Here is a 23,729-nt window from a genome sequence, read left to right as displayed (position 1 = left end):
TTTGGTCGTTATCGCTCTTGGTACTCGATTCCTATTTTACAGTTTTATTGATTTCAAAGATAGTCTTGTACTCCTTGAAGTAGCGAACAAAAATGTCTGGCAAGTTGTAGCCCTTCGTGGTTCTATAAAGGCATTTGTAATGGCAAATGGAGAGCCACTTGGCATCGCCTGCGGACATTTTGTTCATTACTTTGAGTGGCCATGTGAATACTTCATTTGGTCACCTGGAAGTTCTGCTGTCTTGAGGGAATATTCACGAGAGCGAACACTTCCATTGAAAAGGCAAGTTTGCTTGCTTGTAAGGTGGTAGTATTATAGTACTCTCTGTATTCAATGCCCATTTAATGTACCTGTTGTGTTTTTTTATAGTTGTTGGTCAAGAAGGAAGTCGCTACGTCAAGAGCTATGATGATCAGCTGGGCCAAACGCCGTCTGGCAGTAGAAATCCTGGTGCATGTAGCAAGGTTGCCGAAAGAACATCCCCGCAAGCGTCGGCGGAGAGTTTGGTCCAAACAGTGGCTGCAGCAAAGAGACAGCTCATCACATATGGGGCTTCTGACAGAAATACGCAAGAACAACCCAGAAGATTTCAGCAATTACCTGCACATGTCTGAGGAGTCATTTTCTGTTTTGCTTGTACCTGTGAAACCATTTATTGAAAAGCAAAATAGTTGTGTGTGAAGCTATTTCAGCAGAGCAGCGGTTAGTGGAGACTTTACGCTTCTTGGCTACCGGCAGCTCCCTGCGAGACCTGAAGTTCTCAGCGGCCATCTCTGTTCCTTCTTTGAGTGCAATAATTGCAGAGACTTGTGGTGTGATAGCAAGAAGCCTGAAAGCAGATTATTTCAAGGTAGGTTTTTGTAGTTGCTTATCTGGTCTGAAGAACACTTGCCAGCTTGTTAACCAAGGGTGGACAATCCAAAAAGTCAAAAATTCTTGGGCAAATCCATAGTTGCAAACAGTTGCAACCTTAAGAACATATAATTTGAATGAGAGACTTTTTCACTTGATTCACACTCCGAGATTGAAAAAAATCTTTGTGCACCTTACTTTTGAACAAGTATCACACGATAATTGTTTGCTGTTCAATATGAGTTGCACCCGAACGTCTTGGGCATAACTCGCATTGCCCGGAGTAGATGAAGCCTAACAGAATGTGGCACAAAATGGTTAAATGTTCCCCCGTAAGTGTGCTTTTCCTTTTGAGCTTTACTGCTGTGTTCATTCTTGTAACCAGTTATTTTTCTATTTTCCTTCAGTTCCAAAAGACCATGGAAGATTGTTGCAGAAGACTTTGATCATCTCTGGTAATTTCCCCCAACTGTGGAGGGGCAAGGGATAGAAAAAATCTTTTGGCTCTCTCAGCCTGCAAACTCAGGATCATACTACTGTAGTTACAAGGGCTACTTTAGTATAATCTTGAGGGCCCTTGTGAAGCGAACTACGAATTTCTGATAGTAGATGTAGGCAAAAATGGACGAGTACTGGATGGCAGTGTTTTGGAGCACACCAAAATCATGGAGCTTTTGTAAACAGGCAGACTATGTCTACTGAACAATGCAGAGACAAAAGCAAATTTGGATTTTGTGTTCATCGGAGTTGAGGCCTTTCCACTACAGACGCATCTACTCAAACCTCTCCCTCGACGATTACTGAATCCAGAAAAAAAATGTTTAATTATCAGCTGTTAAGAGCTAGATATCTTGTGGAGAATGCTTTTGGCATTAAGGCCAACCGATTCTGCATTTTTCACACCACAATCTTTCGCCTTCCACAAAAAATAGACAAGGTAGTGCTGGCCTGTCGTGTCTTGCACAAATTTTCTAACGCCGTAATACACTGTCATACTCTGCTCCTGCAATGCTTGATAGCAAAAATGTGGGCACCTTGCACATCAACTGTGGAGAGTGGAGTTCAGAAGCACAAATGATCGAACCTTTCCAGACCTTTCAGGTTCACCATGGCTGTCAAGATGTCGTTTGCTCTTATGAGCAATATAGAGCATATTTCAACAGCACTGGTGCAGTGTCCTGGCATGTTGTAATGATATGATGTTTATATAATGCTTGTCCTATGTATGGTTCCCTTTAAACCCATATGTCCAATGCTTGTGTTCTGCATGCCCAGGTAACCCCCACAGTAAATAAAATAAATGACATAAATGCATTCTGTTTTAAATGTTTTGCTAAAAACAAACTGCAAATAACTTTTTAAAACTTTAATTTAACTGGAAAATTTTAATTCTGCAACTTTTAAGTCTAAAAATATAAAAATGTAACACTGTTTTTGCTGGAAAACAGTACTTTCTATTCCAACTAATGGGCCTGAAGGATTACGACATGCTAAATGGGCTGTATCAGAATCCTACTTCTTGGAAGGAATGGAGCATCAACCAAGTTATGTGTCACTGGAAAGGATGCTTGGCACATCTGCTACAATGACCCACAGCAAAGGAAGTGGAGCAACTTGAAACTCAGGGTCGAGAACGCTCTTCTGCCCAGTGCTGTAGGCTGGCCTGCTCCTCTTGGGTGTCCCTCAGCTACCTTTGCATGGTGTACACCTTTTAGTGTACAGTGCTGCATGACCTCTGAGAATTCTAGTCTCCTGGCAGGTTAAAGGGGTTGTCTCGCGGCAGCAAGTGGGGTTAAGCACTTCTGTATGGCCATATTAATGCACTTTGTAATATACATCGTGCATTAAATATGAGCCATACAGAAGTTATTCACTTACCTTCCCTGCGCTGGCGTCCCCGTCTCCATGGCTCCGTCTAACTTCAGCGTCTAATCGGGCGATTAGACGCGCTTGCGCAGAAGGGTCTTCTGCCTTTGGGTCTGTCCGGCAGCAGCGGTGTTTTGGCTCCGCCCCCTCCTAAGCGTCATCGCGTAGCTCCGCCCCTCACGTGTGCCGATTTCAGCCTCCTGATTGGCTGGAATCGGCACACGTGACGGGGCGGAGCTACGCGATGCCGTGTAGAAGGGGGGCGGAGCCAAAACGTTGCTGCTGCCGGACAGACCTGAAGGCAGAAGACCCTTCTGCGCAAGCGCGTCTAATCGGGCGATTAGACGCTGAAGTTAGACGGAGCCATGGAGATGGGGACGCCAGCGCAGGGAAGTTAAGTGAATAACTTCTGTATGGCTCATATTTAATGCACGATGTATATTACAAAGTGCATTAATATGGCCATACAGAAGTGCTTAACCCCACTTGCTGCCGCAAGACAACCCCTTTAAGTCCTTGTACCACTGTGGGATAAATAATAAGTATCAGTAGTTTGTTGTATCCACAGCATGCGCTCCTGTGCGTACCTAGGAGCAATCATCACTGAGTCAATGGAGGTGCAGATTGCTTATGCCCGCCCTCCTCCATTCACAGTAAGGGCCCTTTTACACAATATATCATTCAATGTAAAAGAAGGCACCGAATGAACGATAAATTCATTCATCCAGTTTACGCATTCTTCAAAACAAAATAACTATCAGCCCGTGTGAAAGACTGCCTTTTTCCTGTGCATGGAGGGGGCTCTACCTCTATACACTAGCTATGATCATTCCTATGTAAAAGTACAGGAATGCTCATCAGTGGAACAGATGAGGGACAATTATGCTGGCTGGGAGTGGTGTTCTCCAGCCAGCCAACCTCCTCTGGTCTGCTGCACATAAATACCAGCTCCTCTGATTAGAAGATGCTGGTCATTTTTCTCACTTTGCTCATTCTGTTCTATTCCCACTCAGAGCTGGATGTTATGCAGGTTAGTCTGAAGTGTTTCTCCCACCTTCCCTGAAAACGATCTGGATACCTGTTGTCCCCATCTACATCTTATGCGGACCCCCTCTCCCTTCCCCTTTGACCTTAGTTTGCTTCAGTGCGCCGCACAGACGAAACAATTATGTTGATTAAAAAAATGGATTCTTGAGGGAACACAAAGCCAAATCATTCTCAGGTGGTCAGAATGAGATCACATGACCCACTTTAAGAGGAGGTTTCCAGGAAGTTTCAGATAGAAAGAAAGAAATAACTAACCAAGGTAACACTAACTGGTGTGTGTGTATGTATGTATGTATGTATGTATGTATGTGTATATATATATATATATATATATATATATATATATATATATATATATATATATATATATATATATATATATATATATATATATATATATATATATATAGGAGATAGCTACATGATGAATAAAAATAAATCAATTCACTGGAGTGGCCCTTTAATCTCCTTTTTTCCTTTTTGATCCTATTTTTTTTAATCGCATATTACAATTAAAACTGAGAAATATATAAATACATTTTTCTCTGTGACCCAGGAGATCAGCCATGTCCCCCTCATCCACTGCCTCCTCCCTATTGTCCTATGTCTGGCTGTAAGATTACTGGCTGCAGCAAGAACCTTCCTGCCCGCAATTGGACACAATGAATGAACTCTGCCACCTTGGCTAAGCCGGATCCTCAACAGCCCTTCACCATCCTAAGTGGAGCAGATCAGCTGGAGATTAACCCTGTGTTTTCTGCATAATTTCTCAAGAACACATAGTTTGGTCCTTTTTCGCACGTGCATATCCGCACTGAATGCACCCCCGCCCTGATGTAAATAACTATTTAGCCTAATAAAGTCCAGATGTGTTCTTTTTTTCATGGAATTGCGCAGCATATTTTGCATTATTGTTCGAATTGCATATGCATTTGCGCACCTCTTATAGACTTTTATGGCGGCCTTTTGCCGGAGCAGGTATTATTTTTATGGAGTACAAGAAATATGCATGCAAAAAAAGGGAATTAAAATGCACCAATTGACAGCAATGGGTTCTATTCACAGCGTATTGTGCAAACAAATATGTGCGCAAATACGCCCGTGTGAAGGAGCCCTTAGTGTGCAGGATTTTTTTCCCATCTCTAAAACAAGCATTAGGGGCAGGATTATTCCAAGTTTAAGGCTCGCACGGGCATATGGGGCCTGCGTATTATGCGCTCCTAATACTCAGTCCTAAATACCCATTGATTTACATTGGCCATTCAGACAAATATTGTTTTCACACACATAAAATACATGTGGGGGGAAAATGCAGCATGTCCTGTTTTGGTGCATATTCTGCTTATCATAGGCTATGGCAGATGAGAATAAGCAGTAAATATGCATGTTACATGCATATTTCACCGTGTAGCGCGTAGTGCATGTGCAATATGCAGCCCCCATATGCTTGTGTGAGTGAGCCCTTACTTTATCATTCATTTTTAGGCTTAGTGTTCCTTTAAAGGGGATCTGTCACCTACTTTTAGCCCTGAAAGTTCATATTATAGGCTGAAAATAGGTGACCCGCTGAGTCCGGGGATGTAAGTGTTAAATACTTACCTCCACGGTCGTTCCCCTGGTGTCACCGCTGGAAGCCACCGCTCAGTGCATTGAGCGGTGCTGCTAAGTAGTCCACTCATTCTAATTTTATAATGAGAGGACTACTTAGCAGCATCACGCAATGCACTGAGCAGCAGCTTCCAGCGCTGGCACTGGGGGAAGAATGGGGGGTATTAGTGTACCTTGACGCCACTGGAAGCTAGGAGTTTGACAGGGAAAATGCCCCTCTCACTCCCCCAGCTCCCGATTGGCAGAAAAGGTAAAGGTCCTCCAAATGGCAGGAATGTCATAGGGGCTGAAGCAGCGTCCCATGTAAGTGAATCGACCTCCATCTGCCTCTTACCTGGCGCTGTGCTGTACCCATTAGCCAGCTCCGTGTCACTGTCCCTCTGCTGTAGGCTTCCGTCCCTCTGGGAGCCATGGTGCATCTGGTACTCCCCCGATGACGTTGGGTCCCTTGTGAGTATCACTGTTATTGGTGCTGTGGTCCTGGGCACTGCGGGTGGTGGAAGTAAGTGTCTGTGCCGGTGGCCTTCTGCCCTCTCTGCGGCGGCGCCGATTACAAAGTTACATTGGGTGGGGAAGTAAATGTGTAGTCGCTTCTGGCCCGCCGACGGCGTTTGTTGCAGGAGTGCATGGCCATTAAGGATACTTGTAAAAAGTGGTTTCCCACTGCCTGAGTGAGTGACTTGACCCATTAAAAAAAAAAGGCAAAATGTGATTGTTCTCAGTAAGAGAAACCAAGTAATCTTGTAGCTATGATGTATTTTAATGGCTAACAAAAATACATGATATTATGGCGAGCTTTCCAACCAACTCGGGGTTCTTCCTCAGGCTTAAAAAGTGTGCTGTGTGCTCCTCTGGCTGTGTTTGCTGCCTGTCAGCACCTCTTTCCAAATGAAGACTTGATGCGCAAATGTCTAAAGAAATCTATTCGTCCGTTATCAGTTGTCAAGCAATGAAGACAGCTGAAGGGACGCAGTGTATGAGCGTGGCAGCCCCTTCATTTCAGCAGTTAGCGGGGGGTCTCAGCATCCAGACCCCCTCTGATCAAAACTTTTGACGTATCACTCAGTGATAAAGTTACTATTTAAGTTCATGGGGACCTTAAGATGCTGGATAACGCACACCTGCAAAGAAAATTGGGTAACTTTGCAGATTGAAATATCTACCTTGTGCTGAGTTGTATCCCATATAATAGTCCAGATTAAGCTCCATTCACAATGCTGGACACTTGACAGCTGGAATCTTCCAGCATTCCTTGTGAATATCTGCATTGATTATGTTTGTGCTGTTGGATGTGTAGTCTTTACACTAGGTCAGATCCAGTGATCTTATGTAGGAAAGACTATTTTTGTCAAATGTTTGCAGCTGTAAATGCAGATGTGATACAAGCTTTATTTCAGTATCAGTACAACTTAAGTAATGTTTATGCAATCCTAACTTTGTGTTTATTATGTCTATAGATAAACAGGAACGCAAAGAGGGCATACGAAGTCCATGGATATGTTGTCTTAGGTCAACGCAGCAAGACAACAGTGGTCATGAGTAAGCCATCATGTTTTCTCTTTCTTCTTCTCTTTCTTCCTCCTCCAGAGGAGAAGGAGGTGGAGGGAAAAGAAGAAAATGAGGATATGATATTTTCTCCTCCTTCTCCTTCAGAGAAGGAAGAAGCAGTAGGAAGAAGCTGCTTGATGGCTCTGTGGTTATCAATGTTGCCTTATAACACTTGGGTTCTAGGTTCACTTCTGACTATGGACAACATCTGCATGTTCTCATTGTGATTACTCTTCTCAAGCATGGTGATTCGGTCATTGGCACTACTGCCTTGAAGTGCTGGAATTGTAGGTTCAAACCTGACCAAGGGTGATGGCTGTATGGAATTTTTGATGCTGCCCTTGATGAGATTTGAACCCCACAATCCCAGTATTGCACTAATCACTAAGCCACATTTATTGAAGAACCACCACACAGAAAACAGAGCAAAATGGAAATTAAAAACTGGTTGTTTTCAAGTCCCATCTGCCTCCCATTGAGTACAATGCAGTAAAAAAAATATCCATCTGTATTCCGTCTCCGAAACTGAAAACCAAAGCGCAGTAGTCTGCATTTTTGATCAAGTGTAAGAAACTGAATGGAAACAGAAAGTACAGAAATGGACTACAACTGAAGACCTTCCATTTCAATACATTTCTATAAGCTTGAAAACTAAAATGTTTTCTTTCCCCTTTTGCTGTTCCCATCGTGGAAACAGCAAAACGGTAATGAAAACGCTGGTGTGAAAAGGCCCTTAGAAGCTGAACTTTTAAGAAGCATGCCTATCAAATATGTATTTTTTCATGAAAAGAGGTCTTTTCACTAAACTCCCATCAGTCTCGCCCTCTTAATAAACTTCTGCCTTTTCACTGACAACAAGGAAACATTGTAACATGTGCAGAAGTGTGCCAAAGACAACACACTGCAAAGTAGAACAAACCCTTCAAAAGTTAGAAAAATCTGAACTACTGTACCTATAAGTGCAAAGTAAGAGCAAAACTAGTTACTTGTCATGTGTTTCCTACATATAGTGGCTTGACATGCTATTAGCTAGGAAACAACAGGTTTATGGATATGGCAGGTCTTTTATACTGCCCTATCTGAATTTGGCATAGGACACAAGTGAAGGGGAAAGCTGAGCTCAGACTTATAATCATAAGTCAATTGGGTGCCTCTAGGATCCGTCATATATTAAATAGCCTTATTAAAGTTATTCTACCAGTACTTAAAATTGCTTCACAGCCACTATACTTCCTGCTTGCTGCTAATCAGGTCATGTGACTGCTACAACCAATCATTGGCCACAGCAGTGAGTTTCTATAGCCAGTGATTGGCTGCAGCAGTCACATGTCCTGATCAGCAATCAGAAAGGACAGAGTGAAGCAATTTTAAGTAGTGGAAAACCCTCTTTAATACTTGTTTTCCCCATAAAGTAACACTTCTGGATCCTCATTCTTAGAGTTCTGTCTTCCTCTGTCCTTGGATACCTTGACACTTTCCAATGAGTGCAAAAAATATCAGATTGCGTAAGGACGCACCCTATTGACAAAAGGAATTGAAACTCCCAATTGTCAATTTATTCATATATTTCCAGGAGGAATAACCGAAATAAGGACAACTCAAAGAAAAGAGGCTCCAGAATTCTCATGTATAATGCAGATAGTAACACTAAAGGATGACCCATCGGCTCTCTTTTCATGTATATGTTAGTAAATACTTGTGTTGCACATAGAATAACGATTCTCTACATTGTGCTATTCCTCTTCGAATTTCTTATTAAATTGACAATTGAGCATTACCAATTCTCATGTGTCTAGAGAGGTGCAGAGAGCAAAATGGGTGGAGCTTTCTTTTAGAGGTTTATGTGAAAAGCCATAAAGGTTTATGAGAAAACAATCTTAGAGATATCTATGAGAGTACTGACAATCCAAAAATATGCCACAAACGCTGCTGGTCGTGCAAACTTTGCAGTTGAAGCAAAAATATGTAAATCCAACTTCTCTTTTGTTGGATATTGGCCTAGTGAAAAAGACACGTTTTGAGGTGAAGGACCACCTTCCTCAGTTGTGCAGGGAGGTTACACTGCATTAACTGGAGAGATGCACAAGATAGTGTTCCTTTACCCCCCCGAAAAGTTGCTTGGTCGATATGTAATAAAAGAGAAGTCAGGTTTACATATCTTGCCTTTAACCCCTTAATGATGCAGCCTTTTTTTTTTTCTCAACTTTCGTTTTTTCCTCCCCCCCCCCCTTTAAAAAAATTGTAACTCCTTTATTTATCCATCGACGTCGCTTTATGAGGGCTTGTTTGTTGCAGGATGAGCTGTATTTTTGAATGGTACTATTTAATGTACTGAAAAAGTTTTAAAAAATTTGAAGTGGAGTAAAATGAAAAACAAACTGACAATCCGCCATCTTTTGCTGCGTGTTCTTTCTACGGCGCAAAAACTGAAACAAAAGTGACATGATAACTTTATTCTATAAGTCAGTATGATTACTATGATACCAAACGTATATCGTTTTTTTACTGTACTACTTTTATTTTTTTTCAAAGACATTTAATTTGTTAAAATTATTTTCTGCTGCCATCTCCTGCACGCAAAACTTTTTTATTTTTACATCAAAATAGTTGTGCGAGGGCTCATTTTTTGTGGGACGTCCTGTAGGTTTGAAATTCATACAAGTTTTTGATTGCTTTTTATTGCATTTTTTCTATGAGAAAGGGTGACCAAAAAAGCGCATTTCTGGCGTTCTTTATTTTTTCTTGGACAACAATTACCGTGTGGGTTAAATAATGCATTACTCAGATAGATCTGACTTTTATAGATGCAGCGATATCAAATGTGTATTTTTGTTTTATTATTTTGATTCTTTTATTGTAAATATGGCAAAAGGGTTTTTTTTATTATTTTTTTAATAATTAGTAAAACTTTATTGTTCTGATTTTTACTTTTTTTTAGTCCTCCTAGGGGACAACAACTTGCGGGGCTTTGATTGCTCCAGCAGTATATTGTAATGCCATAGCATTACATCATACGGCAGTTGGACAGGCAGTCTATCAAGCCACCCCACGGGAATAGCTTGATAAGTATCCTCCCAAGACACGCTTGGGGCCTACAGAAGGCCCCCAGCTGCCATCACACCTGCATGGCTCCCTGCAATCTCATTGTGGGGGGAGGGTACGGGGTCCAAACATCAGCGACCAGAACTGACAGCGACATTTGTAAAGGGTTAATGGCTCCGATCAGCCATGCGGCTGATTCAGAGCTCTTGCCGATGAAGTTGGCTGTAATAAACAGCTGGCACCCACGCTGTATGAAGACAAATCACCCCGCGTGATCTCTTTTCATGCATTTCCTGATGCTGCAGAACATAAAAGTACACCCTGCAGTGTTAAAGGGTTAAAAATTTGCTTCAACTGGGAAGTTTTCACCATCACCAGAGTTTTTATCATTTCTCCCTAAGGACCCTTTTACACCACATAATAATTGTTATGATTCTCACTGGATCGCGAGAATCTGAACGATAATAGATCAGTGTAAATGCTGGGAGTGACTTCAGGCATAAAAAGCAGACAATGTTTGACTTATATAAACTGTTCGTCCCACTCTGCCTCCATTCACTGAGCGATCCTCACTCCTGTGTGGGACCATCTGGGATGCCAACTTCAACAGCCTACGAGTTTGCGTGATCTAGAGGTTCAGTTACTAGAGCCTCCATGCTCGCCCATATCACATCTTGTATCCAAGCTAGAGGTGGTACAACAGCGTACTGGAGCCTCCATGCCTGGCCATATCACATCTTGTATCCAAGCTAGAGGTGGTACAACAGAGTACTGGAGCCTTCATGCCCGCCTGTATCACATCTTGTATCCAACTAGAGTCGCTACAACACGGTACTAGAGCCTCCCTTCAAGTGGTCAGCTTTCTGCAATAAATGATCCTTTTGCTCTGATACTGTAATCACTTATAACAACATTACGATCACACAGAGAAAGTTTCATTCGATTTTAAATGAAAATACATATGACTGAGTGTATTACGTATTTATTAGAGCTCCATATATACTGGTATATCTTGTTAATTTAGGAGATGAAGTAAAGACACAATGGCGGACTGAGAGCTTGACATAGGAGGGGGGAGATCCAGTACTCTTCTTTGGATTCCAGCCAAAGCCATTGAGTAAACTCTCCAGACTTCTACACCCTCTTTTCCCAGTGCCTCCCCAAATCTACAGTGAGACTTATTAGTAGAGCAGGGCAGATTATAGATGCCAATTGTTACTCTCCCAGGATCTGGAACAGTGTATCTTATTCATGAAACAGAGGGTGAATGTGCTGGCGGCAAATATGCAGACTCCTGTCCCTTGCTGTACTAAGGTGACTGACTGGTCGTACAGCTCACAATCACTATTTCTGAAGTTCAAGGTAGTTGAAGTGACTGAAAACAAGAGCTCTGTTGATAATTTAACCCAGCCCAATTTATATATTGCTCTCATCTCCTCATATTACAGTCTAGCTAAGTAAAAAAAGTTACGGGATTCCACTCCACCTATCTATAAGTTGAGCAGAAGTATTACACATACACACACACATATATGTATATGTGCACACGGTATATGTGTGTGTGTTTGCAGAAAAATTGCTTGCTCTAAGTAATCCCTGCATTGTAATATGATGAGCATTAAACAGTAGACTTTATGGGTGATGTAGACATGAGTGAAAGAAGCCTACCTTGAATCTTTAAAGAGACTCTGTCACCCACTTTAAGCCTGATGAGCTAAGCTTATGGACTAGAGTAGGTGATTCGCTGAGTCCAGGCATGTAAGTGTTATACTTACCTTCCCCGTCATTCTCCCAATTCCAGCACTGGAAGCTGAGGCTCAATGTAGAGCGGCACTGCTAAGTAGTCTACCCATTATAAAATGTATTGAGCTCAATGCATTGAATCAACGGCTTCCAGTGCTGGAATCGGGGAACAACGGGGGTGGTAAGTATAACACTTACTTCCCCTGACTCAGCAGGTCACCTACTTTTAGCTAAAAGTAGGTGACAGATTCCATTTAAAGGTAGCTCTACCCATGGAACAAAAGTCGACCACCTTGTCTGATTTCATTCACTTTGTCCAATCATTGTCTTAAACTTTTTGAGTCTACCGTCATATTGCCTAAAACTTAGGGTGGTCTCACATCTGCGCTCGTGGTTCTGTTTTCCTGTTCCGTTCGGGGAGCAGGAAAGGGAAATCCCCATGGCTGAACAGCTCTGTCTCAGGACGGAACCAAAAAGCGCTGAATGGACAGTTTCCGCTCAGCTGCCCAGCTTTTAGATGGAAGAAAAATCATTGCATGCAGCGCTTTCTCTTCTGGTATTTTGAGCCGGATCTGCTGTAGAACGGAGGTTCCAATGCAGATGTGAAACCACCCTAATGCCTGCTCTCCTTCCAGTAAGTAGGCAAACTGTCTTTCTAGTGCCACCTATGAGATACATCGATCAGAAGAAAAAATGTTCCTGCACTCTAGGGGTATAGTATGAAACAATTAATTTATATAAAGGAGTATCAAAAGAATGAGACCACCTATTGGAAAGCAGCTACCCTGTCAGTCAGAGCCTGAACCTTTAGCAGGCCGTATAACATGACCAAAAAATAAAAGTCAGACCAGAATCCTATCCATAAGGAAAAGCCACCCATCTGCATAAAGCTCATTTGAGGCTCATTCCTCTGATCAGTGCAAAGCAGGTTACTGGTTGGCTGGATGAGAAGCTTCTGACATGGATTTGGAAGGGGGCACTGTTTCTTCTTCTGGAGAGTGCCAAGTTAGTGTAGAGAGTCGTCTTACAGGATAGCTACTTTCCAGAAGGTGACAAGAAGGAGACCATAATCCCTATTCCTGGTAGGAATGCTTATTTGCCTTATTTCCCAAGGAAGCATTGCATGACCTATAAAACTCCCTAAGCCTACTTGGCACTCTCCACAAGGAGAAACAGAAACACTCCATCCCCCCAACCACATCAAAGGTCTCGCACCCAGTCAACTAGTACCTTACTCTGCACTGATGATTAGGGGTGATTGCTAGGATTGTCAGTGGTAGGTTACCTTGTCAGCTCATTGTTGGGACAATCTCTTTGAGGCCTTTTCAACATATAATACCTGGATCTTAATAACTATTACAAGATGCCAAGTGGTTAGAAGATAATGCTCCAATGGATATACACACAAGGGCATTAAGGGAAACCTCTGGTGAATACGTAATATTCACAAATACAAGCGTTATATCATGCACTACTGTTGTAATATAAAAATGACTGTCCTCAGACTTGATGCTAATGTACCTTTTCACTGCTATGGTATGTAGAGAAATACAAAAAACTTGGCAAATTACACAGTTCAGTTTTTTTCTTAATCAGATTTTAAAGAGGTTTGTCAAGGACTAAAAAAAAAGTAATAAGCACATGCCACACACAGCACTTATGAATATTTAATACCTGGATACAACTGCACAATTGTCTATACTAACTGCATAAAAATTCAAGATTCTTAGCTGATACTTTGATCAAAACATGGGGGCCCATCTGCCACATCCAGGCGAACCTTAATAGATGGGTTCATAACTTTTTAAAAGATATCTCTTTTTGGGCCAAAAAGCTGCCAAATGAATGAGAAAGTGGGATACCTGGCTATATACTCTGATTGAAGCACCTGGAACTGATTGGTGAATGGGGTGCATAACAAAAGTGTAGGCAGCCATTTCTATACAAATGCATAGGCAATAGAGATGAGCGAACACGTTCGGCTCCGCCCCTTTTTCGCCCGAACACCGAACTTTGCGAACACTTCAGTGTTCGGGCGAAAAAGTTCGGGGGCCGCCGTGGCAGCGCGGGGGGGTGCGGCGGGGAGTGGGGGGGAGAGGGAGAGAGAGAGGGCTCCCCCCTGTTCCCCGCTACTGCCGCCCGCGCCGCCGCGCATCTCCCCGCCCCCCGGCGGCACCCGGACACTTACGCGCGAACACTGCAGTGTTCGGCAAAGCCGGTGTCCGGGTGCGGATGTGTCCGTAACGGACACGTTCGCTCATCCCTAATAGGCAACAAAAAACAAACCCAATACTTCCAAGAAATAAATTGAAAGCAGCTGCTGCCGGGATACTCCAGGGTCGGAGCGGAAGCACTGCTGCAACCTATGTGCAGCAGCCGACACTCGTAATTGCAGGCGCAGCTCAAATTGAAATCAATGGGAGCTGTGTTTGTAATTGCAGGTGCAGCTCCCATTGATTTCAGTTAGAGATGCTCTTGCAATTACAAATGCCGGCTGCTTCACAAGAGTTGCAGCAGTGGTTCCACTCCGACCCTGGTGTATCCCGGCGGCCGCTGCACGGATAGCCCCTTTAAATGTGAAGGCACACATAAGCCATAGCTGAGACAAGTACAGCGACATAAACACATGCCTCAGCACTCATATACATTTTACATCCGAAAAAAAACGGCGCAACTGTTTATACCAGCCGCATAAAAATACAAGGTTCTTAGCCACGTTTTTTTGTATGCATAGAACTAAAAAAAAAAGGTTTGCGTATTTTCCAGAAACGATGCAATGTCTGCCCATGGGTTGTGTCCGGTATTGCATTTCATTCCTCATTCTAGTGAGTGGAGCTGGACTGCAATACCGTCCATAGCCCAAGGACAGATACGGCATTGTTTCTGCGAAACCTGGACGACCTTCTTTGAATGTCCAGTGTTCCTTTGGGTTATAACGCAAAGAGTAAATCTCTATGAATGGGTCACTGAAAATATGAAGATTCACAAAGCAAGTTCTGTTTATTCCTAAAATGCGGTTTTTATTTTTTTTGCAGGTGGCATCCAAAGCTGGAGTTTATGAAGTGCTCAATCAACTGGGCTTCAGTGAATTTGAGAATGTGGAAGATCAGTCTTTGTCTCGGCTGCGCTACCGTTGGCAACAGCAAAACTCCAACCTGCTTCCTTTCAGAGGAGAGTTTATTTAGGACTACTATATGTATCTTAGCTTGGCGGATCTCTCCTTATCGGGAGTTCAACCCCACTGTTTGATCCAATAGAGACAGAACGAGCACACTTTCCTTCTATCCATTGGTTAATTTTTTTTATTCATTAATGCCTATGAGTAAATTATATTCCTTCCTACAAACAAGTGTATATAGTGGTTTCATGCGCACGGAAGGGCTATACTTGGCTGTGTGCTTTATATACTAAATGCTCAGGAGCTCTTTATCATCATTGCCATTGTGCTAATACTTCGTAAGGCGTAAAACTGCTACAGGTTTTCTAATGTAAGCCGCAAATGTGTGCTAGATATGACACACAAGCTACCAAACTGAAATAACCGGAGAAGAGATGTATAAAATTGTGTTTTTATTGTTTAATATGGGATTGGTGATTCTTTTAGAAAAGCATACTAATAAAAAGGCTTTCAAAAACGAAGTCTAAAGGTAATTAGGGTGCAGTATGCCTTATTGGAAGAACATAAAACATATCAAGAAACTTCTGTCTGAATTTTGTAGAAGCTTGTACTATTTTTACAGATAGTATTCTTCTGTATTGTACAGGAAGCTTGCTAATGGAATATTATTCTAGTCCATGGGATGGTCTTCCTCAAACAGTTGTAAAAAGGAGTTGCAAGCTTATTAGAATCGCATTTAGTTAGTTCTCACTATTGTGCAGGGCAGAGTTGTAGCTGTAGGGCAGGGGGTGCCAACGACATGGATGTTGGGAGCCAGGAGGGGCAGGTCACTTTGCCTTGATGCAGGTCAGCAAATGAGACCGTTAACTGGATGGGAAACCTAAATGTTTTGAAAAACTAAAGAAATATCGAAAATGTATATTGTAGTGATTTCATATATATTTAATGCAGAAGTCGTTCTAGCCTTCCTGCTGCCAAATCAGGAAAGTGAAGTGATTTTTGTACCCCCAGTTAGAGATATGAGATGAAGTCAAATGTGTTTGATACATGTAACAAGTTATATTTATATATGGGGTTTTTAAAGAACAAGTTAGGAAATTCTGCTACACTGTTACTGATGGCATTTGGGTCAGGAAAGGCATCGTTTCTCCTCAGGAAGAGCATCTAGAAGGTGTAAAGAGCCTTATAAGTCTCCTTCACCTTCTAGGTTCTCTCCCTATGGATAAATGATACCTTCCCTGACCCACATCTACAGGCCTCTCATTAGCCAAGCCAGAAACCTACTGGATGGAGGGCAATAGCCCTAAAACAGCTGTCTGTGTATGGTTATTCTTGCATTGACTCGCATTTCCCAGTCAAGGCTTGTTAAAACATCTGACATTGACTTGCAGGAATGCTGCCTTCCAATAGGTGACACTGTAGAGGTATTGTTCCATGATGGCATTTGATGACACAATACAGGTTATAGTCCTGGAATGATTGGATCTGCTCAAAATTTTGACCCTCCCCCCAAGTCAGGGTAGAGTATTGCCTTAGGTGGATTTCTCTTGTAATTTCATTGATGGTGCCCCCCCACCCCCCACTTAATGACTGATAAGTCAGTCCTTGTTGGGCTCTTAATGAAGGCACACTTCACAAGTCTGCTGGGAGCTGAATGAATATGTGAGGAATGGAATGTTAATTGACAGGTCACATTATAAAATGTGACTTACCTTCTGAATTATGTTTTACCTCAAAGAGGTCTTGGACCGACCGTTCATCCTGATGCATGTCCATGTAATTCTTACATTTATATATTACTTTTAAGCAAGTCACTGATTTTCTGTAACATATTTACTGTACTTGTTAAATAACACCGTTTGTTTGATCATTCAGATTTTTTTTTTGTTCTTTAGGGTGTTAAAGACTCAGATTTCTATGTTGTTTATAGCTTATCATGTTTTGTGCACCCCATTTGTAAATAAAACTTTTAAGTAAGGATTGCTACCTAGGCCAGCAAGATTGCGTAGATACAGCAAGGAGGATAGGACTCATGCACACTGCCATGGTATACTTCGGACATGCCCCAAGTTGTATTTAGCCATAATGTGGCACCTATGAAAATATATGTTTCTCTAACTGGACTTGCATATGCTTCTTATTTGAAGTAGGTGCAAACAGAGGTTTTTAAAAAAAATTCTAGCTGCTTCATAAAAAGTATGGTAGAAAACAAATGTAGTATCTTCCTTCAGCTGCCATATTACAAAGGACCATTAGAGTGATTTCACATCTGCGTTCGGGGTATCGCTTTCCTGCTCTGTTCATTAAGCAGGCAAGGGGAATCCCCGTGGCCGAATTGCTCCGTCTCTGGGGGGAACCAATGGACTCAGTTGACCATAATGGCGTCCATCGGCTTTCCGCTCAGCTGCCCAGCTTTGGATGGGATAAAAATCGCTGTATGCAGGTATTTTGAGCCGGATTTGTGACGGAACCTCCGACTGCAGGTTCTGATGCAGATGTGAAACCACCCTAACTTCTAGGGGAGAATATCTTCATAATATGAAGCTGTATATCAGCTCCATACAGTAGCAAATGTAGCTGTAGTCAATTTCTGTGCTGCCATATAGGTGCCATGCATGATATTCAAAGTTTACCAAAGCAGTTGATGGAGCCTTATGTTTTTGACAAATCGTAAAAATTCAGATAGGGTCTCCAATGTATAATACTTATGTAAGGTGTTGTCAAGTTTTTAAAAATAGGCGGAGTGTAACACTTAAAATAATAAAATCAGAGGTACTTACCTGTCCTCAGACCTGGTGATCCAGCGGTGCGGCCCCACAGTCCCCCCGGTCTTTGTAAGACAGACACCATGTGACCACTGCAGCCAATCAGAGACTCCTGCATCACTGTTCCAAGCTCCTGCCATCATGGTACCCAGGAGAATGGGTGGTGATGCTGTCGCCTCTGATTGGCTGCAGTGGTCATGTAGACCGGGAGGACTGTGGAGCTACAGCACTGGGTGAGTTAGGACCTCTTCTTCAGACAAGCGTATGCGCAAATATGCTCATCTAAGCACAACATGTTTGCGCAGCAAAAGACTGTCTGCACATAGAACTGCACTTTTTTCGCACGCAGGGCCTGTTCATATGTGTGTGTGACACCCCCAGCCCAGATTTAAAAGGCTATATATCCTAATGAGGTCCAGATGTGTTTTTTTCCCCATGGTTTTGCTCAGCGGTTTACGCATGCTCTTGCATATTGCGTATGCATTTGCGCATTTCCCTTAGACTTCTGTGGGGCACTTGGCGCACATATATGTAGAAAAATAGAAATGCTTGTTCCAAAAAAGGAAATGACAATGAACCAATTGAAATCCATGGGGTCTATTCTCTGTTTTGTGCACAATTTTTGCCTATGCAAAATGCGTCCTTCTGAAGCCGCCCTTATACAGTACCTACTTTTGAAAACTTGCCAGAGAATCCCCTTAAGTAGCCTTCTCATAAGCTTTGTAATTGGTGCAATTTATGTGTAGCAGATCAACTCAAAGGATGATGGGGGCTGAATTAGGGTGCCTGATTAGGGTAACTGATCTTCACTTTAACTCTCTAATACTCATGCACTAGATGTAGCATCCATGCCATATACATAGGCAGTCACCAAAAACAGGTTATAATGTTCAGTGCACAATTTGGATCCAACCAATATGAGGCTGAACATTGTTTTATGAAGCGGTGATACCTGTGCCTAAGTACATTGCTGTATGATGGAGAATATTGTCCATTATACAGCATTCAATGGATCATACCTGACTATTTTCCCTATAGGCATCTGTATGAAAAATGTCAGTGCGCATCTATGACATGTAGGGCATACAGATGCACAGCATGGTCCCACACCCAGCTATGGGTGCAGTATTAGCAGTCTACATAAGTCTATTACTAAGGTTCTACTGAGCTGTAATATGGTTTCATTCACCCCTTTTCCCTTTAGATGCCATCTTCTTGAGCTGAGATTTTTAGCGGGCAGGTCACTGTTATTTATTTTAATTTTTTAAACATTCCCTACTTATGAATAAACCAAGAGTAGTTTAAGTAAAACAAGGTTGCCCTCTCATATTATTAAATCCTTTTTTTAATAAAGAAATACACATCTGAATTATAAAATTATTTCCACTACTTTAAAGCTTTAAGGAGTTTAATAAAATTACAAATTGCCGTGTTTTCCTAAAAATAAGACACTGTCTTATATTAATTTTTGCCCCAAAAGAGGCACAGTGTCTTTATTTTCGAGGGGTGTCTTGTAATACTCATTTAGTAGTCGGCGTTCGGGTCCCTCGTGCTGGTCTCTGGCGCTGCTGCAGGCTTCCGTGTAGTCCTCAGCAGTGACAGAACATTTCTTCCTGGTAGCGGGGCTTGAATACCCCACCTCCAGCAAGCGATTGCTCTGATTGGTTCATCGAGCGCTGTGTTAGCCAAACAGAGCAGGCGCTCGATCAACCAATCATAGCCATTCATTAAATGACATCATTGAATGGCTGTGATTGGTTAATCGAGCGCTGATGCGGTGCTCGATGAACAAGTTGAAGCCGTCGCTTGATTAAGGCAGGGTATTAAAGCCCCGCTACCAGGAAGAAATGCTCTGTCATGACCAGGACTACATGGAAGCCTGCAGCAGCGCTGCAGCCCAGCGCGAGGGACCCGAACGCCGGTTACTAGGTGACTATTGTTTTTTTTTTCTGTAGTGTAGCTAGGGCTTATTTTCAGGGGAAGGCTTATAGTTCAAGCCCCATTCCCCCTTTCGAGGTTGGTGTTATTTTTGGGGAAACACAATAGAAAAGGAAAAAACTTTTTGGAGAAAGAGAGATAATATTTTTAAACAACTTTTTGTATAGTGCAACTTTTTTTGCACTACTTTAAAGTAGGAACATGGGCTAGAGATATAGAATTAAAATGTTCTTCATTTACTATAGAAACGTCTTTCGGAGTGATCTAATTCTTTTTTTTTATAATTTAAGGAAAATCAAGGAGTAGTCATTTTAAATCTATTTATTATGCAAATTATATTTATGTGATTTAGTCTGAAGAATTTGACCTCTTATGTATAGTTGTGAATGTTCTAACCTGGTTTTGATCAGCATGTATCACAGAAGACAGATGTAGTATTTGTTATATAACTTTTTATATACTGTTACAATGTGTCAACACGTTTATATTTGTAATACTAGTTTGGAACTTTTACATTTTTACCTATTTGCTATTATGGAGAACTCACTTTTATCAGATGTAGTATTCTTCTAGAACTTATTTCATCCCACTTTATGCGGAACTTTATTTTTGTAGCTTGTTCTGGAATGAATAATGAAATAATAGTGTATTCTTGCATATATTTTCATACTTGCTTAACCTGAATTGTATTTTGCAAACAAGACACATTAGATCTTTAAAAAAAAAAAATCTACTCCTGAATATTTGTACAGAATTCTGTATTTTACTGTATTATCAAAACCTATTCGATTTGCTGTAGAGCACTGTTTTAACCAACTTTAGGTTTTTGTTACTTTTTGGGTCCTATAAAGAACATATCACTGTACAGTACTGTGGAATTTGTTAGTAATTTATAAATAAAAATGTATGAAATAATAGCAGTCTGTGCATTTATTGAAAATATGATAAGGGCACATTAAAACTGGTGTAGTTTATTGCTAAATCAGTAATTGCTGCTATGAGATGAAAGATACATAGAGATGAGCGAGCACCAAAATGCTCGGGTGCTCGTTACTCGGGACGAACTTTTCGCGATGCTCGAGGGTTCGTTTCGAGTAACGAACCCCATTGAAGTCAATGGGCGACCCGAGCATTTTTGTATTTCGCCGATGCTCGCTAAGGTTTCCTTGTGTGAAAATCTGGGCAATTCAAGAAAGTGATGGGAACGACACAGCAACGGATAGGGCAGGCGAGGGGCTACATGTTGGGCTGCATCTCAAGTTCACAGGTCCCACTATTAAGCCACAATAGAGCGTAGAGCCTAGTCAACATGTGGAGCGTAGAGTTCCACCGTGTGGGCACGTCGCACAGCAGTCGGTGCACTGGCAGATTAAACCGATGTTGCAGGGTCCGCAGGGTGGCAGCGTCCGTGTGGGACTTGCGGAAATGTGCGCAGAGCCGGCGCACCTTTACGAGCAGGTCTGACAAGCGTGGGTAGCTTTTCAGAAAGCGCTGAACCACCAAATTAAAGACGTGGGCCAGGCATGGCACGTGCGTGAGGCTGCCGAGCTGCAGAGCCGCCACCAGGTTACGGCCGTTGTCACACACGACCATGCCCGGTTGGAGGCTCAGCGGCGCAAGCCAACGGTCGGTCTGCTCTATCAGACCCTGCAGCAGTTCGTGGGCCGTGTGCCTCCTATCTCCTAAGCTGAGTAGTTTCAGCACGGCCTGCTGACGCTTGCCCACCGCTGTGCTGCCACGCCGACTGCTGGCGACATCCTGCTGCTGCTGACACATCTAGATTGCGAGACAGAGGTTGAGGAGGAGGAGGAGGGTGGTTTAGTGGAGGAAGCATACACCGCCGCAGATACCACCACCGAGCTGGGGCCCGCAATTCTGGGGGTGGGTAGGACGTGAGCGGTCCCAGGCTCTGACTCTGTCCCAGCCTCCACTAAATTCACCCAATGTGCCGTCAGGGAGATGTAGTGGCCCTGCCCGCCTGTGCTTGTCCACGTGTCCGTAGTTAAGTGGACCTTGCCACTAACCGCATTGGTGAGGGCGCGTACAATGTTGCGGGAGACGTGGTCGTGCAGGGCTGGGACGGCACATCGGGAAAAGTAGTGGCGACTGGGAACTGAGTAGCGCGGGGCCGCCGCCGCCATCATAGCTTTGAAAGCCTCCGTTTCCACAACCCTATACGGCAGCATCTCAAGGCTGATAAATTTGGCGATGTGGACGGTTAACGATTGAGCGTGCGGGTGCGTGGCGGCGTACTTGCGCTTGCGCTCCAACACTTGCGCTAGCGACGGCTGGACTGTGCGGTGCGAGACATTGGTGGATGGGGCCAAGGACAGCGGAGGTGAGGGTGTGGGTGCAGGCCAGGAGACGGTAGTGCCTGTGTCCTGAGAGGGGGGTTGGATCTCAGTGGCAGGTTGGGGCACAGGGGGAGAGGCAGCGGTGCAAACCGGAGGCGGTGAATGGCCTTCGTCCCACCTTGTGGGGTGCTTGGCCATCATATGTCTGCGCATGCTGGTGGTGGTGAGGCTGTTGGTGGTGGCTCCCCGGCTGATCTTGGCGCGACAAAGGTTGCACACCACTGTTCGTCGGTCCTCAGGCGTCTCTGTGAAAAACTGCCAGACCTTTGAGCACCTCGGCCTCTGCAGGGTGGCATGGCGCGAGGGGGCGCTTTGGGAAACAGTTGGTGGATTATTCAGTCTGGCCCTGCCTCTACCCCTGGACACCGCACTGCCTCTTGCAACCTGCCCTGCTGCTGCCTCCCCCTCTGAAGACCTGTCCTGAGTAGGCGTTGCACACCAGGTGGGGTCAGTCACCTCATCGTCCAGCTGCTCTTCCTCCGAATCCTCTGTGCGCTCCTCCCTCGCACTTACTGCCCTTACTACTACCTCACTGCAAGACAACTGTGTCTCATCGTCATCGTCCTCCTCACCCACTGAAAGGTCTTGAGACAGTTGGCAGAAGTCCCCAGCCTCATCCCCCGGACCCCGGGAACTTTCCAATGGTTGGGCATCAGTGACGATAAACTCCTCTGGTGGGAGAGGAACCACTGCTGCCCAATCTGAGCAGGGGCCCGAGAACAGTTCCTGAGAGTCTTCCCGCTCCTGAGCATGTGTCATTGTAGTGGAGTGCGGAGGCTGGGAGGAAGGAGGAGCAGCAGACAGAGGATTCGGATTTGCAGCACTGGACGGCGCAGAACTCTGGGTGGATGATAGCTTGCTGGAAGCACTTTCTGCCATCCAGGACAGGACCTGCTCACACTGCTCATTTTCTAATAAAGGTCTACCGCGTGGACCCATTAATTGTGTGATGAATGTGGGGACGCCAGAAACGTGCCTCTCTCCTAATCGCGCAGCAGTCGGCTGCGACACACCTGGATCAGGAGCTCGGCCTGTGCCCACACCCTCACTTGGGCCTACGCGTCCTCGGCCGCGTCCTCTAGCCCTACCTCTACCCCTACCCCTCAGCATGCTGTATTACCAGTGATTTCACAGCCAGGAAATAAATTGGCGCAAGCCTGCAGGCCAAATAGAATTTTTTCCCTGCTTTTTACAAGGCACACCCACACTGCGTGTATTCAATGAATACTAAGTTTAATAACTGTGTTGTGGCCCTGCCAATTTGTCCCAGAACTGTAGTGATGCAAAGTAATTCGCTACCTACAGCAGATCAGGGATTTCCCATGCAGGAAAAAAATTGCCGCACGCCTGCGGTAAAACGTAGCTGACTGCGTCTGATTTTTTCTGAACGTTCAGCGCACAGCACACACGTACACAGAGCCCTGAGTACTGTCAGAGGCAGGCCAAATAGAATTTTTTCCCTGCTTTTTACAAGGAACACCCACACTGCGTGTATTCAATGAATAATGTATGTCTTCTGGCCCTGCCTACACAATTCTATCCCTGTAGTATTAATGCCGGGTGCAATGCTCTGCACAGCCGGTTTTGAGAAAGAAAAAAAAATGCAACACTGCTAACAGTAGCCTGGACAGTACTGCACACGGATAGATGTGGCCCTAGAAAGGACCGTTGGGGTTCTTGAAGCCTACACTAACTCCTAACACTCTCCCTGCCTAACCCCCACTTCTGTCCCTATTGCAGGGCGCAATGCTCTGCAGATCCAATTTTGGAAAAAAAATTAAAAAAATACTGTGCTAACACAGTACTGCACACTAGTAGATGTGGCCCTAAGAAGGGCCGTTGGGGTTC

General features: G+C 43.6%; 1 protein-coding gene across 2 annotated transcripts in view; it reads left to right on the top strand.

The window, feature by feature from the left end:
• Positions 1 to 20,444, top strand: part of PALD1 (phosphatase domain containing paladin 1) — a 237,879-nt gene extending 217,435 nt beyond the window's left edge. For both annotated transcript variants that reach the window (XM_066600553.1, XM_066600554.1), the window contains one exon: positions 14,742 to 20,444. In XM_066600553.1, coding sequence (XP_066456650.1) covers positions 14,742 to 14,891 — 150 coding nt within the window. In that variant the 3' untranslated portion in view covers positions 14,892 to 20,444. The remainder of the gene's footprint in view (positions 1 to 14,741) is intronic.
• The last annotated feature ends 3,285 nt before the right edge of the window (positions 20,445 to 23,729 follow it).

This window comes from Eleutherodactylus coqui, chromosome 4, assembly GCF_035609145.1.
Source record: "Eleutherodactylus coqui strain aEleCoq1 chromosome 4, aEleCoq1.hap1, whole genome shotgun sequence".
NCBI lineage: Eukaryota > Metazoa > Chordata > Amphibia > Anura > Eleutherodactylidae > Eleutherodactylus > Eleutherodactylus coqui.
This window is presented reverse-complemented; position numbering and strand designations above follow the sequence as displayed.